The sequence below is a fragment of the Salvelinus sp. IW2-2015 genome, linkage group LG4q.2 (assembly GCF_002910315.2).
Source record: "Salvelinus sp. IW2-2015 linkage group LG4q.2, ASM291031v2, whole genome shotgun sequence".
Classification (NCBI taxonomy): domain Eukaryota; kingdom Metazoa; phylum Chordata; class Actinopteri; order Salmoniformes; family Salmonidae; genus Salvelinus; species Salvelinus sp. IW2-2015.
The window spans coordinates 8,309,462-8,335,152 of NC_036843.1; the positions used below are offsets into that span (position 1 = coordinate 8,309,462).

The following is a 25,691-nucleotide window of genomic DNA, read 5'->3' on the forward strand; positions in this document are numbered from 1 at the left end:
CTCCATAACATTCTGGAGTATATGCAAATTGCCATCATATAAACTGAAGCAGCAGATTTTGTGAAAATTTATATTTGTGTCATTCTCAAAATGTTTGGCCACGACTGTACATACATACATACACACAAAACAAAACGACCGATAATATGCCTGAACCGATGTATCGGCCTCTTCTAGTCTATCGGCTATCAGCCCTTCGCCCTCTACATAGCAAAGCTGCTTCTATGCCAGCCACCTCTCACAGCCGAGCCACAAACACTGCACAATGCCGAGGAATGTCTAGCTGGGAAAAAATCAGCARTAGCAGCAAGCTAGCTCACTTCATCCATTTCTCAATACTGTACATTCATGTTGAACTGACAGTGACCAAAATCAAACTTCTGTTGCAAATATTAGATATGTCACTAATAATAAGGCTTGTGTCGACATGCCCGGACATGCATGCAATAAGCAAGCTAGATAAGCAGATACCTGTTAGCAAAGATTACATTAACTAACACCTTCATCTGTGGTGTTAGCTAGCTATTAGCTACTACGCTAGAAAGCTGGCTAGATCAAATAAAATTATATTTGTCACATGCGCCGAATACAACTGGTCCCAGCTAGCGATGAGGAATCGGCCCAGAAGCGGCCATTTCCGTCTACCGGAATTCTGCAGAATTTGTCGGCATCTTACCAGAATCCCCCCAGAAGTGGCCCGATGCAAATTTAAATAAATTTCGTCATTTTAAATATTACACATACAAATTATGCCCATCCACAAAAATACATTTTGTGTCGGAGGTAACACCATACACCATAATGACCGTGTCAGTGTGCATGCGCCTAGCCCACTACAGGAATCGCTACAGCGCGATTGGACAAGGACATCCCGGCCGGCCAAACCCTCCACTAACTCGGATGACGCTGGGCCAATTGTGCGTTGCCTCATGGGTCTCCCGGTCGCGGCCGGCACGGGTCTCAAACCAGCATCTGTAGCAACGCCGTTTGCACTGGGATGCAGTGTCTTAGACCGCTGCGCCACTCGGCAGGCTCCATCCACAAAGTTTTTCATTCTTATCAATTGCCTTGCACAAAGTATCAAAATACTACACAGGACTCAAAGAATTTCTTTAAAATGTTAATTGTATTTTCTGATCACAGAAACAATGAGGAAAATGAAAAAATGAAATTATGAAAAGTTAATTACATAAAGCAGCCAGTGTAATCATCTGCCAGAGAGTAGCCCTAATCGGCCCGAGACCCAAATAATACATTTGGGCCAGATCTCAGTCCCGGAATCCTAGCCATAAGTAATACTGCCAAAGGCGGCCCAGACTCTGGCTACATGACGTCGGCCGAGTCTGACCTACAGCCCAGTGCCCCTATTCTCAGCCGGAATCGGCCTAGTTCCACTGTGCTAGCTGGGGTGTAGACCTTACAGTGAAATGATAACTTACAAGTCCTTACCCAACAATGCAGTTTAAGAAAATATCTAAAACATATTTTTTTTTAAGAAAGATAAGAATAACAACTAATTAAAGAGCAGCAGTAAATAACAATAACGGGGCTATATACAGGGGGTACCGGTGCAGAGTCAATGTGCGGGGGCACCGGGGTTGAGGTAATATGTACATGTAGGTAGAGCTATTAAAGCGACTATGCATAGATAATAAGAGAGAAGCAGCAGCGTATAAGGGGGGGGGGGGGGGGGGGGGGGGGGGGGGACAATGCAAATAGTCTGGGTAGCCATTTGATTAGCTGTTCAGGAGTCTTATGGCTTGGGGGTAGACGTTTAGAAGCCTCTGGGACCTAGACTTGGTACTCCAGTACCGCTTGCCGTGCGGTAGCAGAGGGAACAGTCTATGACTAGGGTGGCTGGAGTCTTTGACAATTTTTAGGGCCTTCCTCTGACACCGCCTGGTATAGAGGTCCTGGATGGCAGGAAGCTTGGCCCCGGTGATGTACTGGGCCGTACAAACTACCTTCTGTAATGCCTTGCGGTCGGAAGCCGAGCAGTTGCCATACCAGGCAGTGATGCAACCAGTCAGGATGTTCTCAATATTGCAGCTGTAGAACCTTTTGAGGATCTGAGGACCCATGCCAAATCTTTTCAGTAACCTGAGGGRGGGAATAGGTTTTGTCGTGTCCTCTTCACGACTGTCTTGGTGTGTTTGGACCATGATAGTTTGTTGGTGATGTGGACACAAAGGAAATTGAACCTCTCAACCTGCTCCACTACAGCMCCATTGATGAGAATGGGGGCGTGCTCGGTCCTCCTTTTCCTGTAGTCCACAATCATCTGCTTTGTCTTGATCACATTGAGGGAGAGGTTGTTGTCCTTGCACCACAATCCTCATAGGCTGTCACATCGTTGTCAGTGATCAGGCCTACCACTGTTGTGTCATCAGCAAACTTAAGGATGGTGTTGGAGTCGTGCCTGGCCGTGCAGTCATGAGTGAACAGTGAGTACAGGGAAAGGACTGAGCATGCACCCCTGAGGGGCCCCCGTGTTGAGGATCAGTGTGGCAGATGTGCTGTTACCTATCCCTTACCACCTGGGGGCGGGCCGTCAGGAAGTCCAGGCTCCAGTTGCAGAGGGAGGTGTTTAGTCCCAGGGTCCTTAGCTTAGTGATGACCTTTGAGGGCACTATGGTGTTGAAAGCGGAGCTGTCGTCAATGAATAGCATTCTCACATAGGTATTCCTTTTGTCCAGGTGCGAAAGGGCAGTGTGGAGTGCAATAGAAAATTGCGTCACCTGTGGATCTGTTGATGCGGTATGCAAATTGGAGTGGGTCTAGGGTTTCTGGGATAATGGTGTTGTGACTCGCAGGTGTCCAGTCATGATTTACTCCATGGGATCACATCCAATAAGCATCAACCCAGTCAGTGTGACACAGAGATTAAACCGAACACCCTGCTTCTGAGGAAGGCTGGGTAAGTGAGTAACGGTCTGCACACAGTGATGATGTTCTGGGAACATCATAAAAACCTGTGTGCTGCAGCTCTCGTTCCTCTCCTCTCTGCTTCCTCGCTCCCTCCCTCTGCTCTCGCCTCCGAGCCAGCTGAGCGTGCTACCCAAATTCAACAGTTGTTGTGGCCTTCGTTAGCCTAACGAGGGGGTCAGCTCTTTATACTTGTCAGAGAGCAAATGAGTGCAATGAACAAGGGCTGCCTGGAAGAGAGAGGGATAACGAGCACAGTTCTGTTACACTTCACTGAGTTATTGGCCATGGCGCTCACATGGAATCTAGAGAACCTGCAATCTGCCTCTTTGATGTTGGATGATGCACTCCACCTTTGATGGAAACTTTAGACAAATAGGCTTTAGAAGAGCCATTGAATGTAGCCACCACTAGAGGTATAATGTAAACTGTGTGGTTGGTGTCAAGGAGATCCAAAACATTTACAGCAGGGATCATCAACTAGATTCAGCGGTGGGCCAATTTTTTTCTTGAGCGGATGATCTGGGGTCCGGAACATTACAAAACAAATATTTTTACAAAATAATTTCAAACCTTAATTTCATTTGGGGACATTGCCTTGAGTAGGGTGCAGTCTTTCGGATGGGAAGTTAAAACTGTTGTCCTGACTTATTCAAAATCCCATTGCAATTATTGTAGGAGTAGCTAAATTCCCCCAACATGGCCAGCTAATCATCCCCCTTCATTCCTAATTGGCATATATCACTCCTCACCTCTCCACCTGATGTGTGGTGAGCGTTCTGGCACAAAAATGGTCACTGTGCATCACTGAGGTGGGTGCTACACATTGCTGGTGGATGAGGTGAGTTTCCCACCACTTTGTAAAGCGTGTTGTGTACCTCAGTTGGTAGAACAGCACTATATAAATCAAATGAATTATTTATTATTATTTGTACACGATCACATACATACATCTCTATTATGTGTGGAAATATTTGGGAATAGAGTTCCAAAATTAAAAATCACTTGGAGCTGGTTTCCTGGAATTTTTACAGTCTTATGTCCAAAAATGAAAATTCAACAAAAAAAGATATAGATTTCTTGCTAAATAAAACCACCCGCGGGCCAAATTTGACTCAAAGGCCGCTAGTTGGGGACCCCTGATTTACAGATTAGGGTATGGCCACATTGAGATTGTGTCCCAAAATCCTGGATGGAGCCAGTGGTTTTTCAATGGGAGTCATCAATTGTCAGATGAATGACAACAGAAATGATTGTCAGACTAAAAATGCAAAATAATGACATATCTCAATGATGTAGTGGGAAGGCTGATGGAGAGGGAAGGCTGATGGAGTGGGAAGGTGTGGTCTGATGTTGGGGATCACCCGACTGAGCTGGGCCCATCTGGAACAAAGATACAGAACAGAACACTCTGGCCGTTCTGTGGCTTAGACTGGCTGGAATCTACTTTCTTTACTCTGACATTGTCTGGCAGCAAAAGGGAACTACAAAACTGGCTTACAGTCACGTGCCCAAACGATGAATCAAACAGGAATCAGGGTTAGGAGGGTTAAGGGTGGTGTGGATGTTCTCAGTTCCCAGCCAGGCTAGACCTGAGCTGCTCCACTCCGTGGCCGTGTCTGGAGCATAGAATGTAGTCGCGACAGCACGTCATTAAAGTGGCATTTCTGGGGCACTGGGCAAGCCACAGTCAACAGCACTGGGCAAGCCACAGTCAACAGCACTGGGCAAGCCACAGTCAACAGCACTGGGCAAGCCACAGTCAACAGCACATCACCTGGGCCAAGCCACAGTCAACAGCACTGGGCAAGCCACAGTCAACAGCACTGGGCAAGGCCACAGTCAACAGCACTGGGCAAGCCACAGTCAACAGCACTGGGGCAAGCCACAGTCAACAGCACTGGGCAAGCCACAGTCAACAGCACTGGGCAAGCCACAGTCAACAGCACTGGGCAAGCCACAGTCAACAGCACTGCCACCTACCTGGAAGTCCCTTCAGAATGCTGCAGAAGCCTGCCTCAATCACGTGCCATCAAACATACACTGTAATGAGTTGTAGACATCAGTCCTGCATTGTCCTGTGACTGCAGTCCACAATATTAAACAGTGCTATCATAAGACATGGTAGTGGTAGGGTTAGAGATTCAGATCAAACTAAAAGGTTCACAGAAAAAGGGCGGCTGGCTAATGGTGATGGCCAGCAGAAGCTCGTTACTGCATACTCACCTTCTGTGCTGTGGCACTGGGGCAGAGACGGGGTGACAGTGACGTGACATTAAAATCCGTTCTGTCAAGTAACGGGCAGCAAGCAGGCAGACGCCCTCCAATCAAAACAGAGTTGCTCTGGGTGACATTTCACCGGGCACAGCTGCTAGGGTATGACAGCATGCCAACTCCCTATTCCTGAAGGCTTGTTTGTTTGTATATTTTCTTTGTTCTTCAATAATTCAAGGTTAAGATGTGACTTTAGCTCAAGGAGTTTGTATTTCCCCTCACCTGTCACTATTTGACATTTTACGCTGGCAATCTTTCAGAAACCTCCCCGCTTCCTTATCACTCTGGCAAGGAATAGCGGAAATAGACATACTGTATGCCAACTTACCAAGTGTGTCAACAGTGAGGTAAAGATGTTAAAATCACATGCATGATGTAAAAAACAAAATTGGCCCGGTCAGAAGAACTAGACACCCTTAGAAAGACCCTCCTTAGCTAACATTTGTTATTAAATCAGAACTCTAAATTATAAACTTTGGTCCATATACTTCCAACAAGGCAAATGCTGTTTAATCTTTCCTTGTTATTTGTCTCCTTGTTTGGTTTTTCATATATTGCCTCTGGTTATCCAGACAACATATCTTACATCTGAAGGCATCAGACTGTGTTCCTCAACCTCTGGACATGTCCCAAGAATCCAAGGGTGTCAGATATTGATTACATTGTTGTTTTATGTAAACGAGAAGTCAGTAGTACTGAAACGACAAGTCAGTAGTACCTAGTGTTGCTCTCTCCACCCCAGGGAAGCATCGTCAGGGGTTGCATCAGTGTGCATGGGCCTGGGTCAGCCTGCGAAGCTTGCCTCGGGTGACTATGTTACGACACAGGGCCCTGTTGTGTTCCTGCCTCAGGGAGAGCAGACTGCGTAGCATGCTGTTCCCTGGCTTACAGCCTCTGGGACTCTCCTCTCCTAGGGGGGAATTCCGACCCGAGTTAAGCGCATGTAAATGGAACATAATTCCCGTTTTATGCACTTTTCTCTCTATGCATATTCTGACCTTGAATTAACGCGAGCGATAAAAAAAAAAAAAAAAAAATTACACCTTTTTTTAACTAGGCAAGTCAGTTAAGAACACATTCTTATTTTCAATGACGGCCTAGGAACGGTGGGTTAACTGCCTTGTTCAGGGGCAGAACGACAGATTTTTACCTTGTCAGCTCGGGGATTCAATCTTGCAACCTTACGGTTAACTTGTAAGTCGCTCTGGATAAGAGCGTCTGCTAAATGACTTAAATGTAAATGTAACTAGTCCAACGCTCTAACCACCTGCCTCTCATTGCACTCCACGAGGAGCCTGCCTGTTACGCAAATGCAGTAAGAAGCCATGGTAAGTTGCTAGCTAGCATTAAACTTATCTTATAAAAAACAATCAATCATAATCACTAGTTAACTACACATGGTTAATGATATTACTAGTTTATCTAGTGTGTTCTGCGTTGCATATAATCGATGCGGTGCGCATTCGCGAAAAAGGTACCTAACCATAAACATCAATGCCTTTCTTAAAATCAATACACAAGTATATATTTTTAAACCTACATATTTAGTTAATATTACCTGCTAACATGAATTTCTTTGTGTCACTTCTCTTGCAACAGAGTCAGGGTATATTCAGCAGTTTGGGCCGCCTGGCTCGTTGCGAACTGTGTGAAGACTATTTCTTCCTAACAAAGACAGCCAACTTCGCCAAACGAGGGATGATTTAACAAAAGCGCATTTGCGAAAAAAGCAGAATCGTTGCACGACTGTACCTAACCATAAACACCAATGCCTTTCTTAAAATCAATACACAGAATTATATATTTTTAAACCTGCATATTTAGCTAAAATAAATCTAGGTTAGCAGGCAATATTAACCAGGTGAAATTGTGTCACTTCTCTTCCGTTCATTGCACGCAGAGTCAGGGTATATGCAACAGTTTGGGCCGCCTGGCTCGTTGCAAACTAATTTGCCAGCTTTTTACATAATGACATAACATTGAAGGTTGTGCAATGTAACAGGAATATTTAGACTTATGGATGCCACCCGTTAGATAAAATATGGAACGGTTCCGTATTTCACTGAAAGAATAAATGTTTTGTTTTCTAAATGATAGTTTCCGGACTTGACCATATTAATGACCTAAGGCTCGTATTTCTGTGTGTTATTATGTTATAATTAAGTCTATGATTTGATAGAGCAGTCTGACTGAGCGATGGTAGGCACCAGCAGGCTCGTAAGCATTCATTCAAACAGCACTTTCGTGCATTTTGCCAGCARCTCTGCTGTTTATGACTTCAAGCCTATCAACTCCCGAGATTAGGCTGGTGTAACCGATGTGAAATGGCTAGCTAGTTAGCGGGGTGCGCGCTAATAGCGTTTCAAACGTCACTCAAGACTTGGAGTGGTTGTTCCCCTTGCTCTGCATGGGTAACGCTGCTTCGAGGGTGGCTGTTGTCGATGTGTTTCTGGTTCGAGCCCAGGTAGGAGCGAGGAGAGGGACGGAAGCTATACTGTTACACTGGCAATACTAAAGTGCCTATAAGAACATCCAATAGTCAAAGGTATATGAAATACAAATCGTATAGAGAGAAATAGTTCTATTATAACTACAACCTAAAACTTCTTACCTGGGAATATTGAAGACTCGTGTTAAAAGTAACCATCAGCTTTCTCATGTTCTGAGCAAGGAACTTAAACGTTAGCTTTCTTACATGGCACATATTGCACTTTTACTTTCTTCTCCAACACTGTGTTTTTGCATTATTTAAACCAAATTGAACATGTTTCATTATTTATTTGAGGCTAAATTGATTTTATTGATGTATTATATTAAGTTACAATAAGTGTTCATTCAGTATTATTGTAATTGTCATTATTACAATTTTTTATCTATTCAAAAAATAAATAAAACATTTTTAAAAAAAATCGGCCGATCAATCGGTATCGGCTTTTTTTGGTCCTCCAAATCGGTATCGGCGTTGAAAAATCATAATCGGTCGACCTCTACTAACAAGCAGTGCTGAAAAGGAGAAGAACATGCGTGTATTTACATGGCTTTATTGAATTGATCCCTAATATTCTGAACAGTTCTCTCCATATAGTCTGTCGAGAAAATTCTAATTAAATAGAGGTACACTAAATGTAATGGGATGGCTTTAGAGAAATGTACTGAGAACCCTAATGAATGAAAACTCCACGAGAAAATCTGTTGGCCAGCAAGTGGGAGGGTTTTCAGCAGTTGAATTAAATGTATTCAGCGTGTGCAAGGGAACCACGCCTGCAAAGCCCGTTACACACCTGCATAAGGTAAGTCTGAATACCAACTCCAGAGAAGTGCATAGGAAAGGCGTGCGTAGGAAAGGCATACATTTCCTGAGTCTGAATCTGGCCCCTAGTGACATGTTCCCCTGTCTGTCTCCTGAGCCCGTGTCCCTGTCCCCGGGACCACACCCCTGATCCCTCTCTGTGCTGGAAGATTCCCTTTTGCCCTGTGTGGGGGGGAGCTATAGCCCCAGCTTTGAGGCGCGTGTACACACACACACACACAGCCGCTCAAAGTCAGCAGGTATCTGAGGAATGCCTCCTCGTCCAAACAGGATCACGTCCACCACAGAGCAACACCACACAGTTAGAGCAGCTAGCTTGGTCAGCAGTCATGCACATGTTGTGATAAAATAAGAAGTAAAGCATCTGTTGATACAGGGAAATGGTCCAAACCCACTCACCTCTTTTGTGCAGCCATCCCTCCTTCACTATCGCCACATCGGTCATGTTGGTGTACAGGTTGGTGTGTCCAGGGTTGTGACAGGGAGAGACACAGCTCTGTCCCCAAGTGTTCTTCGCTCAGGCCAGGGCAGGAGCCTGGAGTCTGGGGCCGTATTTTCACCAGTTACCTATTAGTGTCAAGGGAAGAGTAAAGCTTAGCCTCACCTGGACAATAACATGAACCCCCCAATGAACATCCGTGCAACTCAGTGAAAACAAGTTGGTCTGTTCAGACAGTGGAAAATAGTTGTGGTGGGTACTACTCCAGTTCAGCATCACTCCCACACGAGGACCTAGTCAGAACCTCCGACTTCACCACAGGGAAAACCACTTCTTTTTTTGTTTTTATACTTTGTTTTTATTGTAGGAACACACAGAAATCACAAATAAAGTCAAATAAAAGAACAACAAAAAAGATCTGGCAGTTACAGTGATGATACCTTCATCATCATATCATCATATTAGTTACATTGACATCTTTGGATTAGACCTTTTCCAAGTACGAAACCCATTTTTCCCAGGATTCTTGACCTCTCGCCTGTTGAGTTCTAAAAGCAAAGGTCATACGCTCCATGTGGTGTATTTCTGTGTGTATTTCAATGTCTATCCATTGTGTCACTGTGGGAGGGTCTTTTTGTAGCCATTTCCTAGTGATAGCCTTTTACTGGCTGTCAGTAGGACCTTCAAGAAGTACTTTTCTCTATTGTGTAAGTTATCAGGTATTTCACCCAAGTACAAAGAAATTAATGTTTGTTCTATGTGAAATCCCATTATTTTTTCAATGTTAGATCTTATTTCTCCCCAGTAAGTTTCGATTGCGGGGCAAGTCCAAAAGATATGAGAGTGATCCACCCTCAATAGCCCGCATTCTCTCCAACAAGGGTGTAGGGAGCCAGTCTGTTTTGATTTCAGTTTAGGTGTTATGAAGAAACGTATAACATTCTTGCAACAGAATTCTCTCCATGACCTTGAGTTGGTGGAGCTTTGTTGAGTCTCTAATATGTTCAACCATGTTTCATCAGTTATTTCAATGTTAAGTTCCTCCTCCCATTTCTGTTTAATATAGTTTGTAGAATGTTTCTTTGAKGATTGAATACCCAAGTAGAGATTTGAAATCGTTTTTTTGTTACTCCCCAAGTTGAATGCGTTAGTGAATACTTGGATTAATTTTGGAGGTGCTCGAGGGTCAGTCMCTTTTATCTCCCTTAAGAAATAGTGTTGAACTTGTAGGTATCTGTAAAAATCTTGTTTATCCAAGCCATGTTTTTACTTAGGTCCTGGAAGTTATCTAGGTTCCCATTCCTTATAATTGTACTGAATGATGTGATGCCTTTCTGCGTCCATTGTTTAAATCTGCTGTCCTGAGTTGCAGGGATGAAGCTGGGGTCGTATGCGGGCCAACTCAGCAGTTTGATCTCTCTGTCTAAATGATTTTGCTTAACTACCCTAAACCATGTCTTCAGAGAGAAATTAATCCACTGATTTTGTCTATTGTAATTCCCAAAACTGACTGTATGGGTATCTCTGTCAAAGTAGTCTCGATGTCTTTGGATTCGTATTCTGAATTGCACCAACACACCAGAGGTCTTAATTGGGCTGACACATAATAATCTTTTAGGTTTGGTAAGGCCATACCCACACCGTTTTTTGGTAATTATAATGTTGTATATCTAGTTCTTGGTCTCTTACTGTTCCAGATAAACCTTGATATCCGTTTATCCCTAAACTGTTTAGGTGGGATTTCTATGGGCAGTGACTGGAACAAATACAGTAACCTCGGCAGGATGTTCATTTTGATTGTTTCAATTCTACTACTAAGATCTAAGGGAAGTGAATTCCACCTGTCTAGGTCATCATATATTTTCTTGTTGATGTGATCGTAATTCATGCAATAAAGTTTGGGTGTATCTTTTGGTAGATATACTCCAAGATATTTAATGGATGAAGAGGTCCAGGTGAAGTTATACCTACTCTTCAGCTCTTTCTGTGGGGTATAATTATATACTAGGGCTTGGGTCTTGTGTACGTTAAGCACTATACCCTGAATATGTTCCAAATGTTTGTAAAACATCCATCAATGACAGTGGGGAGAACAAGTATTTTGATACACTGCCAATTTTGCAGGTTTCCTATCTACAAGCATGTAGAGGTCTGTAATTTTTATCTATGTTACACTTACACTGTGAGAGACGGAATCCAAAACAAAAATCCAGAAAATCACATTGTATGATTTTTAGTAATAATTTGCATTGTATTGCATGACATAAGTATTTGATAATGCAGCAAAAGCAGAACTTAATAAATTGGTACAGAAACATTCGTTAGAATTACAGAGTTCATACGTTTCCTGTAGTTCTTGACCAGGTTTGCACAACACATGCAGCAGAGGATTTTTGGCCCACTTCCTCATACACGACCTTCTTCCAGATCCTTCAGGTTTCCGGGGCTGTCGCTGGCAATACGGACCTTTCAGCTCCTCTCAAAGATTTTACTATGGGTTCAGTCTGGAGACTGGCTAGGCCACTCCAAGGACCTTGAAGATGCTTCTTACGGAGCCATTCCTAGTTGCCCTGGCTGTGTGTTTTCAGGTCGTTGTCATGCTGGAAGAACCAGCCACGACCCATCTTCAATGCTCTTACTGAGGGAAGGAGGTTGTTGGCTAGATCTCGCGATACATGGCCCCATCCATCCTCCCTCAATACGGATGAGTCGTCCTGTCCCTTCTGAGAAAAGCATCCCAAAGAATGATGTTTCACCTCCATGCTTCACGGTTGGGATGGTGTTCTTGGGGTTGTACTCATCCTTCTTTATTCCTACCAAACCGGCCGAGGTGGAGTTTAGACCAAAAAGCTCTATTTTTTGTTTGACCATCATGACTCTTCTCTCATTCCTCCTCTGGATCATCCAGATGGAATCATTGGCAAACTTCAGACGGGCCTGGACATGCGCTGGCTTGAGCAGGGGGACTTGCGTGCGCTGCAGGATTTTTAATCCATGACGGGCGTAGTGTGTACTAATGGTTTTCTTTGAGACTGTGGTCCAGCTCTCTTCAGGTCATTGACCAGGTCCTGCGCGTGTAGTTCTGGGCTGAATCCCTCACATTCCTCAGATGATCTTTGATGCCCACGAGGTGAGATCTTGCATGGAGCCCCAGACCGAGGGTGATTGACCGTCATCTTCAACTTCTTCCATTTTCTAATAATTGCGCCAACAGTTGTTGCCTTCTCACCAAGCTGCTTTGCTATTGTCCTGTAGCCATCCCAGCCTGTGGCAGGTCTACAATTTTACCCCTGATGTCCTTACACAGCTCTCTGGTCTGGCATTGTGGAGAGGTTGGAGTCTGTTTGATTGAGTGTGTGGACAGGTGTCTTTTATACAGGTAATGAGTTCAAACAGGTACAGTTAATACAGGTAATGAGTGGAGAACAGGAGGGCTTCTTAAAGAAAAACTAACAGGTCTGTGAGAGCCGGAATTCTTACTGGTTGGTAGGTGATCAAATACTTATGTCATGCAATAAAAGGCAAATTACTTAAAAATCATACAATGTGATTTTCTAGATTYCGTCTCTCACAGTTGAAGTGTACCTATGATAAATTACAGACCTCTACATGCTTTGTAAGTAGGAMAACTTGCAAAATCGGCAGTGTATGAAATACTTGTTCTCCCCACTGTAGGTACACTTGCGCCTGGGTCTTTAAGGAATAACAGAACGTCATCAGCATACATATCTTATGTTCACTGCCTCTTATTGTTATTCCCTCTAAGGTTGGGTCCTGTCTTATTGCCTGTGCTAATGGTTTGAGGTACAAGAAGAAGAGCGTGGGTGAAAGATTACAGCCTTGTCTTGCCCCTCGCTCTAATTTTATCGTTCGTGTCAAATGTCCATTTATCTTTATTCTAGCGGTCGGACACGAATACAATGTTTTGATGCAATGTATCACTTCTTTGTTGAAACCAAATCTTTCCATAACTTGGAATAGGTAATCCCATCCCACTGAATCAAATGCTTTATCTGCATCTAGACTGATTAATATTGCACTTGTCTTATTCTGAGTAATGTGGTCCATGACATGTAGTGTTCTCCTTATAGTTCTCCTTGTAGTGTAGCTCCTGTGTCTGCCTATTTTGTATGAAACCAGTTTGATCTCCGTCAACCAATTCTGGGATTATGTTCTCCATTCTTTTGGCTATTATTGATGCATATAGTTTATAATCTGTGTTAAGAATTGCGATAGGTCTATATGAACTGCATTCCTTCTTATCTTTACCCTCTTCTGGGATTACAGATATATATGATGGCCTCTCTCCATGACGGTGGGAGACCCCCCCCCTCAGAGTCCAGTTAAAACAGGCCTTAAGTAGAGGTGCTAATTGTTCTCTGAAGGTCTTGAACCATTCTGAAGGGAAGCCATCAGTGCCTGGAGACTTGTTGACTTTTTGTTGAGATATTGCTTTATTAATCTCGTCGGTGGATATTTCTAAAGTTAGTCTATCATTTTGCTCTGTCCCAATTGAGGGGAGATCAAGTGAGTTCAAAAAGTGCTCTATTGTCTGTGCATCTGCCTTCTCTGGTTGCTTGTACAGATTTGTGTAATATGATTCAAATGCATTCTGTATTTCATCTAATTTGCATGTGATCTTTTTTGTTTTGGGGTCTTTTATTTTGAAAATGGTATTCTGTGCTTGTTGTTTCCTGAGTCTCCATGCTAGTAATTTGGTTGCCTTTGAGCCTGCTTCATAATATCGTTGTTTMAGGAACCTAAGCTTTTTCTCTACTTCTTCTCTATAAATCTGGTCAATTTCCTGTTTTACCTTTTGGATCTCTCGTAATATAAGAGGGTCTTTGTATTGACTGAATCAAATGCTTTGCTTTGTCAAATGATTGTTCTAAGTTTTAGGGTTTCCTGTAATTTCAGCAGTTTCTGTGCTTTAATCTTTTTCTTGAGAGACGATGTGGCTATGATCTTTCCTCTAATAACTGCCTTAGCTACATCCCACAATATAGCAGGAGATACTTCCCCATTATCATTATTCTCCAGATAGATGTTCAATTCTGTCTTTATTGATTCCTTGAATGCTGGATCATTCAGCATGCTTGTATTACGTCTCCATATAGTATTTCTTGGTTTGCTATCAAGGTGTAGAGTAAGGTAAACTCCATTATGATCTGATAAGTCGCTCTGCCCGATCCTACAACCCTTAAGCCTGTGTCTATCTGCACTGTACATAAAAAAGTAGTCTAACCTGGAGTATTCAGTGTGGCGGGCTGAGTAAAAAGTATATTCCTTATCGGACTTGTGGGCGTCACGCCATACATCGAGCAGTCCTAGATCCTGCAGTCTCCTATTGATCTTTTTGGCAACTAGGCTCATTTTCCTATTTTGATTTGTGCTGTCCAATTTTGAGTTTAGAATTGTGTTAAAATCCCCTCCACAGATAAGAGTGCCAGTGGTTTCTGTGGCAATTAAATCAAACACCTTCCTGTAGAAGACCATGTCACTCCCTGGGGGTGCGTATACATTATTTAATGTAACTTCCTTGTTATCCAGTTTACATTTAACAAGTATAAATCTACCCTCCTTGTCTTTTATTTCTGACATACACTCAAAATTAACTGAATTTGGGATCAAGATTGCAACTCCCCTTCTACCCATTTTGTAAGAAGGAAAAAAAGTGTTCCTATATCCCATTTTCTTGAGTTTCTCGTGTTCAGGTGTGGATACGTTCGTTTCCTGCCAGAATACTATGTCAACTCTCTCCCGTTTCATCTTTGCTATTACCTTACTTCTCTTGATGGCACTCCCCAGTCCGTTTACATTGAGACTTATGACCTTAAATTCCCGATGATGCATCGATAATAAAGTAAACCAAAGTGGGAAAATAGTTTGGTATTTGGACTCCCATKTCAGAGGACTGTCTCTTGCCTCTGGGGTTTGAGGGGATGAGCCTGTCCGCAGGATGGACCCCTCGCTCAGATATGAAAATRCGTGATGTTGTCACAAACAAGACCTGGTGGAACGGAAAATAATAAGGACGCCTATTTCGCTGCTTATACACATCGGTTAATTACAAGTGAAAACTATATCGGTCATGCGTGCATATCATGAATCCTCCCCTTGATATGCCCTTCTGTCGCCCCATTGTCAGTGTCATTAATCCTTAGCTAATATATATGTTATTAACGTGACGCTACTTAGTGTGTTCATAAAGAACACATGCTTTTGGCTACTCACCCTTGTTCAGCATTGGGGGAAACATAGGGGAGATATTTTACCTATTGCAATGTCAACCGTAACAACCCAGAGTCTTAACAGCTCGCGGTAACTATTAATTATGTTAAATCCGATTCAGTGTCTTACATCTTCCCGTTGGAAATGCCCGAGTCTCTCTCGGATGTGAACGTCCTCTCGCCGAGATGGTCATGGAGAAAGAGGGAAACCCTGCTCGTCGACAACGATCCATGGGAGAGCCTGCTCGAGTCTTTCCGCTGGTGATGTCGCCTTTCTCCTGGCGGTATACTCCACTGGGAAGCCCCTTGACTTCAGGTCCTCAGCCGCCTCGTCTGCATGCTCGTATGTAACCGGGCCATTTTCCAGAAATACCCGCATTTTTGCCGGGTATGGTGTTTGGAAGCGAATACCCTTCTCTTTAAGTGCTTTCTTAATGGGGGTGTATTCTTTCCTTCTTTTCAGTATCTCTCCCGCGTAGTCATGATCAAAGAACACTCGTTGGCCTTGGAAGTTATCTGGCTTTTTCCAGGTAGCATGTAAGACTTTCTCTTTGACTGAGAATTTTTGGAACCGTACTACTATGGATCTTGGTGGGGCGCCGCTGGGGGGGTTTGAGGCCAGAGCTCGGTGTGCTCTCTCCATTCCCAGGTTAGTGTCRTCTTCAAGTATGTCCTTTAATAGACCCTCCACGAAGTTGGGCATAGAGTCCTTTTCTTCGCCTTCTACTACGTTATAAAGTCTAATGTTGTTTCGACGTGAGAAACCTTCGAGTTCTGTCACTTTTTCCTGTAGTGTGTGTTGGCTTTTCAGTGACTGTTCAAGTATTTCCTTGACTGCGAAGTTCCATGTGTCCGTTTCCCCAATGCGCTGTTCTGCGTCCCCCATTCTTGTAGATATGCTGTGAAGTTCTAATTAGTTTTCTTCCAGTTTCTGGTTAATGTCCTTCTTGAACTCATTTAGTTATTTTCTTACATCTTCTCGAAGTTCCTCTCGTAAGCCTGTGAGCGCCTCGCGCAATTCCTCCATCACCTCACGAAATGAGGGATCTTTTGCTGCTGCTATCTTATTTGCGCTAGCATTAGCCATTTCAGGTTCATTGACGATTATATCTTCTGCGGTCTTGTTATTGGCTGTTGTTGTAGCTCCGCGACCTTTTCCTATTTTCCCCTTTTCCATTTTTTACGTAAGTTATTATAATGCTCAGAGTAAATACTTGAATTTAGGGGGGGGAAATACCCAACCGACGTGCAGTACAAAAAACTAGGCAGCCATTTCCTAAGTTGCATCACCGGAAGCCCAGGGGAAACCACTTCTAAACTAATGACAAAGTCCTGTGACCAGTGTAAGGGCCTGCAGAAATCCCCTTCCATGGGCCATCAGTTTCACTGCCATTTCAGGGGGGAAACCTGTTCCACCATCAAGACACAACCTTTCCATCCCGTGAAATGGAATAGAAAGACATCTTTGAGCTTTATGTGGATGCAGAGCACAATCAATTCCCATGCCTTTTACTATATAGCCAGCCCCGTTGAGGGAGCCACAGTAGATGACTCTCATACCATCCACTGAAATCTACTTATCCTCCAGAGCGCCATCAGCCCATCATCAAAAAAGAGGCCGGTTAACGTGACCTCATCACTGGGTGCTGAGGACAACAACAGGAAGCAGAGTAGATATTGACAGGCTGGGAGKTAGTCACATCTGAAGGAGCCCTGGGCCTAATACTGCACATCCCCCAATAAGCCAGCCTGATAGGTCCCTTTAAACAATTCAATGGATGTTACAAATCGTTATGAGTGAAGCAATATTCATTGGAAACACAGTGTTGGAATCAAATGTATTCAATTATTGCAGTAGCACATTGTTCTGCAGTCCTCTCTGGTGGTGGCTGGGACTGTCACAGTGGTAGAGACAAAGCTCTGAGGGAAACTGACTGAGAGCAGGCCTGTCCACTGGAGCAGAGTAGACCACATTGAGATCATTTCAAACTGTGATCACAAACCCAGACCAAGCCTCCCGACTCTCAGCCGTCGCTACTGTGGGCTGTGGAAAAGCTGGGACACCGCCAGGACTCAGCCACCACTGCAGCCACTGAATGAACCCAGTACCCTGACAGCAGGTCACATGGTCCAGTGGGCCCCGCCTGCCTGCCTTGCTCACTCTCCCTCCCTGCCTTTCAATCATTCATCATTCTGGCTCTCGCTCCAGGGGCCACCCCATTCAATGCAAATCAGTGTCATGCAGCAGGGAAGCCACACACAGAGCCAGAGAGAGCCAGAAAGAGAGAGAGACCTAACACACTTAAATTAAATCAAAAACAGGAGCATTTTACATCTGGCTAGAAATAAATAAGGAAATGATCTCAACGGAGAAAAATGTCCTCCTGTTTGCTACCTATATTCCCCCTATAGAATCCCCATACTTCAATGAAGCCATTTCTCCATTCTAGAGGGGGAGCTCAACCATTTCCATTTCCAGGCCCAGGGACCTTGTACTAGTCTGTGGTGAACTAAAAGCCAGAACTGGTTAAGAAAAACTGACACCCTCAGCACACAGGGGGACAAACGCCTACCTGAAGGGGACAGCATTCCATTCCCCATACGCCCCCCCCTAGACACAACTACAACAACCTAACCCCCCAAAATTGGTCACAACTCCTGCAGCTCTGTCGCACGCTGGCTATGTACATAGTGAAAGCTATTCTTTGAGGGGACTCCTATGGTAGGTACACCTACAGCTCATCCCTTGGCAGCAGTACTACAGTCTACTTTATCAGACCTCAACCCAGAGTCTCTCAGCGGGTTCACAGTCAGTCCACTGACACCCCTATCAGATCACAGCAAAATCACAGCCTACTTGAACAGAGCAATACTCAACCATGAGGCATCAAAGCCCAATCGACTGGATGCTATTAAGAAATGCTATAGATGGAAGATATCCAATCCAAGAAAATGTCCCCAAAAATGTTCTGGACAAAATGTTTCCCTGCAATAGTGAAGGTATACACTTAGCAGTAAGAAAGCCTGAACAGTATATTTGACATAACAGCTTAACATATAAAATTGAATAAAATTCAAGGAGAAAACCTAAGAACATTTACAGCAATGAGAAATGGTTTGCTGTAGCGTGCAAAAACCTAGGAAAGAAATTGAGAAACCTAGCTAAACCAAAAACACAGCTACCCAGAAAACCATAACATWCACCTTTAATATGGGGAAACACTAGAACAGTATGGCCTTTCCATCGAAAAGGACCCAATGAGCAACAACATCTGAAGTTCAGAGGCATATCAAATTGGGTGTAAAATGAAAGCTAAGAGTTTTGGGAAATTAAGGTATACAGTGCATTCAGAAAGTATTCAGACCCCTTGACTTCTTCCAMATTTTGTTACATTACAGCCTTATTCTAAAAATAATTATATATTTTTTCCCCCCACCTAAATCTACACACAATACCCCATAATTACAAAGCAAAAACTGTTTTTTAGAAATGTGTGCAAATGTATAAAATAAAAAAAACAGAAACTACATTTACATAAGTATGCAGACCCTTTACTCAGTACTTTGTTGAAGCACGTTTGGCAGCGATTAYAGCCTTGAGTCTTCTTGGGTATGACGCTACAAGCTTGGCACATCTGTATTTGGGGAGATTCTCCAATTCTTCTCTGCAGTTTCTCTCAAGCTCTGTCAGGTTGGATGGGGAGAGTCGCTGCACAGCTATTTTTCAGGTCTCTCCAGAGATGTTCGATTGGGTTCAAGTCCATGCTGTGGCTGGGCCACTCAAGGACATTCAGAGACCTGTTCCGAAGCCACTCCTGCGTTGTCTTGGCTGTGTGCTTAGGGTTGTTGTCCTGTTGGAAGGTGAACCTTCGCCAAAGTCCTGAGGGCTCTGGAGCAGTTTTTTATCAAGGATCTCTCTGTACTTTGCTCCGTTCATCTTTCTCTCGATCCTGACGAGTCTCCCAGTCCCTGCCGCTGAAAAACATCACTACTGCATGACGCTGCCACCACGCTTCACCGTCACAATGGTGCTAGGATTCCTCCAGACGTGTCGCTTGGCATTCAGGCCAAAGAGTTCAATCTTGGTTTTATCAGACCAGAGAATCTTGTGAATCTTGGTCAGAGTTCTTTAGGTGCATTTTGGCAAACTCCAAGCGGGCTGTCAAGTTCCTTTTACAGAGGGGGGGGGCTTCCATCTGGCCACTCTACCATAATAGCTTGATTGGTGGAGTGCTGCAGAGAGCGTTGTCCTTCTGGAAGGTTCTCCCAACTCCACAGAAAAACTCTGGAGCTCTGTCAGAGTGACCATCAGGTTCTTGGTCACCTCCCTGACCAAGGCCCTTCTCCCCCGATTGCTCAGTTTGCCCGGGCGGCCAGCTCTAGGAAAAGTCTTGGTGGTTCCAAACTTCTTCCATTTAAGAATGATGGAAGCTACTGTGTTCTTGGGGACCTTCAATGCTGCAGAATGTTTTTTCTACCCTTCCCCAGATCTTTGCCTCGACACAATCCTGTCTCGGAGCTCTACGGACAATTCCTTCGACCTCATGGCTTGGTTTTTGCTCTCACATCCAATGTCAACTGTGGGACCATATATAGACAGGTGTGTGCCTTTCTGAATCATGTCCAACCAATTGAATTTACCACAAGTGGACTCCAACCGAGTTCTAGAAACATCAAGGATGATAATGGAAACAGGATGCACCTGAACTCAATTTCAAGTCTCATAGCAAAGGGTCTGAATAAGATATCTGTTTTAAGTTTTTAATAAAATGTGGAAAAATGTCTAAAAACCTGTTTTCGCTTTGTCATTATGAGGTATTGTATGTAGATTGATGAGAATTTGCTTTGCTATTTACACTACTCCAGCAGAATCACTATATTTCGATGAGGAATTCTTTAATGTCCTTCAAGCAGAAAACATCCATTTCCAGGTGCAGGGAAATGTGCTGCTGTGTGGAGGCTGGAACACTAGGACTGGGTCCRAGCCTGACTGTATAGACCCACAGTGCAACAACCATGTGTTGGGCCAAACCACTCTGTACAAACCACCAACCATTATACAAAGTAGCAACCTTGTCTGTCCCATTAACAAATGTGGTAGAGAGCTAATATATCTGTCAAGCATTAAGCCTGTACATGCTTAATGGAAGGATCAGAGGGACACTTTGGGGAGGTTCACATATTCTTCAGCTCTTGGGTCTAGTGTAGTTGATTATGCAATCACTCTTGTGGACCCCTCTATCAATGCAGTCACTGTCAGGAAGAAAACTCCTCTTTCAGACCATAACCAAATAAATGTGTTTCTGAAAATGATTGGACAACCCAGAGAGAGAGAGAGAGAGAGAGAGCCCAGTAAGCTGTATAAACTGAATCAAAAATACAGACGGGCTCCAGAGTGGGGAAATTTCATTCAAGCGCTCAAATCGGCAGAATAAAATGACAAATCACTCAAATGTATTAATCAATTTGCAAGTAACACAAATTATGTTAATATGGCTGTTAACATCCTCTTCCAAAAGGTAGTAAGAAAAAGCACGACTACAATAAATACAATTGTTTGACAACAAACATTAAAACATCAGAAAAGAACTAAGACATTTGTCAAACCTAAAACATCAGCAGGCAGAGAACCTAGATTTACGTTTCAGATATGCTTCAACTCTCAAACAATACAAACTCCCCATAATAAATGTATAAAACACCAGTCAGAAGTTGACACACCTACTCATTTCAGGATTTTTCTTTATTTTTACTATTTTCTACATTGTAGAATAATAGCGAAGACATCAAAACTATAAAATAATACATATGGAATCACGTAGTAACCAAAAAAAGTGTTAAACAAATCTAAATATATTTTTCAAAGTAGCCACCCTTTGCATTGATGACAGTTTGGCACACTCTTGGCATTCTCTCAACCAGCTTCATGAGGAATGCTCTTCCAACAGTCTTGAATGAGATCCCACATATGCTGAGCACTTGTTGGCAGCTTTTCCTTTACTCTGTGTAACAGTATAGCTTCCGTCCCTCTCCTCACCCCAACCTGAGCTCGAACCAGGGACCCTCTGCACACATCAACCACAGTCACTCACGAAGCATCATTACCTATCGCGCCACAAAAGCCGCGGCCCTTGCAGAGCAAGGGGAACAAGTACTTCTAGGTCTCAGAGCGAGTGACGTCACCGATTGAAACACGATTAGCGCGCACCACCGCTAACTAGCTAGCCATTTCACATCGGCCACATCTGCAGTCCAATTCATCCCAAACCATCTCAATTGGGTTGAGGTCGGGTGATTGTGGAGGCCAGGTCATCTGATGCAGCACTCCATCACTCTCCTCCTTAGTCAAATAGCCCTTACACAGCCTGGAGGTGTGTTGGGTTATTGTCCTGTTGGACTTGGACTTGAAATCCCCCACAAATGAAATGAACCCCCTCCACCCCTAAAATGGTTTCATCAGTGTTTAGCTTTCGCACTACAGTTAGGCTAGGCAGTAGGCTAGTGTTTGGTGTGATGATCTGTGAGGTGATAACATTTTATTTGCGATTTGTCAAAAACAGTAAATGACTTGTCAAGTCATGTATACACTAACAAGTTAATCGAAGATATGTAATATGCTGAAAAGTGGCCAAACTAAGTTCAGATTTTTCAGGCAATGGGCGCAGCCATCTTTGGCTTTGTTTATTTGCATCTTATAGTGAATGGGCTTTGAAAAGTAGTAGAAATGTGGTCATTCCACCCAGGCCTTGATGTTAACGTCCAGAAAGAGACAGGTCTGGACCAAATTTGATCCTATCAGATGTATGTTTCACAAGTTTGGATAGCACAGCACTGTAGTGAGTAGAGCACAGTAAAGTATACAGGACAATACAGTACCGTGAGAAGAGCACAATAGAATACAGTACAATAAAGTAAAGAAAAATATAGTACAGTAGTGTAGAGTACAATATACCATACTTTACCGAACTCTACTACACTGAACTCTACTGTGCTGTTTCACTGTAATGTCCAAAATTGTGAAACATTAGGAGAATGACATTCATATCCATAATTATGCATTTCTATGTAGTACATATCGGGGACCCATGATTTAATTCCGTTACTGTAATTCCATTACCAGGTGTAAATCCAATTCACTTAGTGTAGTTCAATAACCAAAATGTTCTGAATCTGAAAGGCAGCAACTCTAACATTCACTCGTCTCCTCTTCAAAAATCTAACAATTGGTTACACTTCATCAGCATCTTGTATCTGCACATGGAATCCCACAATCCCATTATATGCTGTTGGTGCTGACTTGAGGGCTTGAAAATCAGAATGTAAACAACTTGCTTGCAGCCACATGGACGGAAGCAGTGTTGTAACTGTGACAAAGAGAGACTGGGGAGAAAAGGACAGTCATATGATGTGCATTGATGGCCAGGCAATGTGCAGATCCTTCACACTACTATTCTCTTAAATCCTGTGGCATACAGGCCTCAGACTGGGCACAATAAGCCGGACTATGTAAGGGCTGATTTCAAACAACATTCCACAGATTCTGCATTCAACTGGTGGCACGTTTGCATCAACAAGGGGGGGGGGGGGTCAGCATCTCCCAGGAAGGACAGGGTCAAACAGTAACAACATCACTTCACCAGCCTCAGACCAATGTCACAAGCTGCTGCTGTGCTTTGTATCAAGTAGTGTACGGTTTCAGGCATCGCTATGAAACAACGTGGCTGACTGCCTTCAGATAATCCAAATTTAAAATATCGTGGAACTTGGAATGAAGCTAGTAAAATATATTTCTTCTCGTGTGACATACAGAAGAACAGATTAGAAAACAAAATAAATTGTCTTGAACGTTCAGAGAAATTAATGACTGAGTTGCAGTTTGCACTGGCCACCCACACAAACATCAAAGTTTGTTTTTAAGACCCGTTGTATAGTCATTTAAAATGTCCATAAAGTTAATTTATAAACGGATAGTTCCTGTAGTAGGTGACTTGTATGAAATTAAAGTGCAGTAAAAACGTCAAACATGTCCGACCTGCCTTGTAGGCTGTCTCAAAGGCTGACATAAGCGTCCAGTTCAAAAAGCTCTCAATAAATTGCAACGTTAAAATAACCCATTTTAGTATTGTATGAGGCACAACCTCTACTAAGGTTAAAGCTTGAACACTTAAATAACTTCACCAGTAAAAATAACTACACCCGGGAATAAACAGTTTTCACGAATGGACTTCAATTTAGGCGCACATTTAACGATTTTAGACTGGATATGGGGCCTAGCAGGGCAGCGTGAGTGAGAGTAACCGCATCCTATGCAATACAATGGGACCGCCCCTATAGCAGCAGTCAACCTCACAGTCAACACGAGAAACAAAATGTAGGCATTTACCTGGACAGGATTTCAATAGTGTGTCCGTTGCATTATAATGAGCTGTTTCGGCGATTTACTTAGTTGATAAATCCTTCAATAATCTGGACAAAACGTGCTCTCATTTACTCCGTTTTTCTCGCCTTTCTTCCACTACACCTCCCAAACGTTCTGTCTGCAATGCTTCTGTGGCATACTAATCCCCCAGGTCCTAGCGCCGAATGATCCCGTCAGTGATCCACAGAAGTGGCTACATGAAAAGTGGCTCGCATAGGCCAACATTAACATAGGGTACTCTAAAATATTCTGAATATATGCTTTTTTTTCTCTATATTTGGAGATAATAAATATTTGTATATAGGTTGAGACATCAGAGGCATCTCATTCTAAAAGTATATTGTTTTGCTTCATTTTCGCATAATTTCACCTGTCGTCACTTTGACAGTGTTGTCATCAATTTGATCAGCTGATACTGGATATTGTATAGCCTAGTCCACAGAATGCTTGTAGTCTACATTATTTATTTATTTTTATTTAACATTTATTTAACTAATCATAACTAATTAGAAAATTATAACCAACAGATAGCCTATCTGGTCAAATATCATAACGTTCTGATCCAATGAGAATGTATATTGTATTTGCACCATGTGTTTCTTATTATATGAACAAAGGTTCATAATAATGTATTAATGTATTGCCGCATATGATACTACCAGTCCTATGTTTAGCATTAGACATATTAATGTGCTGCCTCCAATAACACACTTGTTTTGACAGAGACTTGTTGAAAGGTTGCGTAATAATTGAGTAATATCACAACGGCAGGCGGGTGGAGGAGGATGGGGCTACTGGCAACCCTCCCCCTTTGATGAAGCATTTATTGACCTCCTGCCTCCCCCTCCAGTTCTGTGCCATTTCCCCTCATTGTCACTTGTACTGTAAATGAGATCTTCACAACTTGAAACAGGGCTTACCATCTGTAGGCAATAACCTCATAGAAGCCGGGCTGACCGACTGTAACCAATAACCTCCTGTTGTTGTTTTTCAGTGATGACTTCGTCCTCCCTGGATTGAAACTTTGCCCTAGTGGAGAGTAGTGTAGTGGTGTATCCTACCATGAGATGTTACTGATCTTTCTTTCATAAGGTCAAAGGACAATGTTTAGTTTGCTCTACCAGACAAGCATAAATCCTGCTTCCTCACCGCCTGTCTCTCTTTTCCTCTTTCTATCTGTTCAAAAACAAAGAGAAAAAGCAGACAGTGTAGCTGCCATCTGACATAAGCTATTTATGTTTCTGTATAGCTATTTACTCACATACTTTGCTAAGCATTAAATCTGTTTGGTGTCAAATGATATGGTTTGGAAAAACTTGAATACTGCATTCAATATTTGAGATAATGTAAAAGAAGACACAACTGATGTCCTGCTGCTAAATATGTATAGGATATATAGGAGCATCGAAGTGTGCAGCTTCAAAGCAAAAGCTCAGATCAAGAGAGAGTATGATTTTCATACAGTTAACTCTGCAGTGTCAACCAATACCAATACAATAGCATTCATGATAAAACAAAACAAAACCGCAGTTGCTTTTTTATTATTATTCAAGATTCAATTCAATACATTAGGGAGGAAACCAGTAGAACAAATTGTTTTATATAAATAGTAACAATTAGGCAGCATGCTTAAAATGTATAAATCCCTCAAGTAAACAGTGGTCATTTACATCCAGCCCCCTGATGAGCCCATTGGTCCAAATTAGTGATATGATTCAACTGTGCCTGGCTGAGCTGGCTGCAGACTGCAGAGGAATGCAGGGTCTTTGTCTGAGTGAGGAGTGGTTCTGGGGGAGAATGCCATTGATGATTGCAGAGAGGAGGAATTAACCTCCAGAAAGGTCTCTCTCTCTCTCTCTCTCTCTCTCTCTCTCTCTCTCTCTCTCTCTCTCTCTCTCTCTCTCTCTCTCTCTCTGTGTGTGTGTGAGAAACTTTACCATGCTGAGGCTCTCTCAGAGGCCACAGTCCCTGGGCACCACCACTGCTTTGTCTCACCGCAGAAACACACACCACACCACCATCCCTCCATTACTGATTGCTGACTGCATCTGTGAGGCTAGAACCCAGGGCAGAAAGATTTGACATGCCTTTAAT

At 43.1% G+C, this 25,691-nt stretch overlaps 1 protein-coding gene across 1 annotated transcript in view; it reads right to left on the reverse strand.

The window, feature by feature from the left end:
- Positions 1–23,758, reverse strand: part of LOC111963228 (RAC-alpha serine/threonine-protein kinase) — a 49,991-nt gene extending 26,233 nt beyond the window's left edge. The window contains exons 1-2 of the mRNA XM_023986532.2: positions 23,562–23,758; positions 8,909–9,076 (exon numbers count right to left, since the gene is read on the reverse strand). Of these exons, the coding sequence (XP_023842300.1) occupies positions 8,909–8,954 (46 nt within the window). The 5' untranslated portion in view covers positions 8,955–9,076; positions 23,562–23,758. The remainder of the gene's footprint in view (positions 1–8,908; positions 9,077–23,561) is intronic.
- Between the last annotated feature and the right edge of the window lie 1,933 nt (positions 23,759–25,691).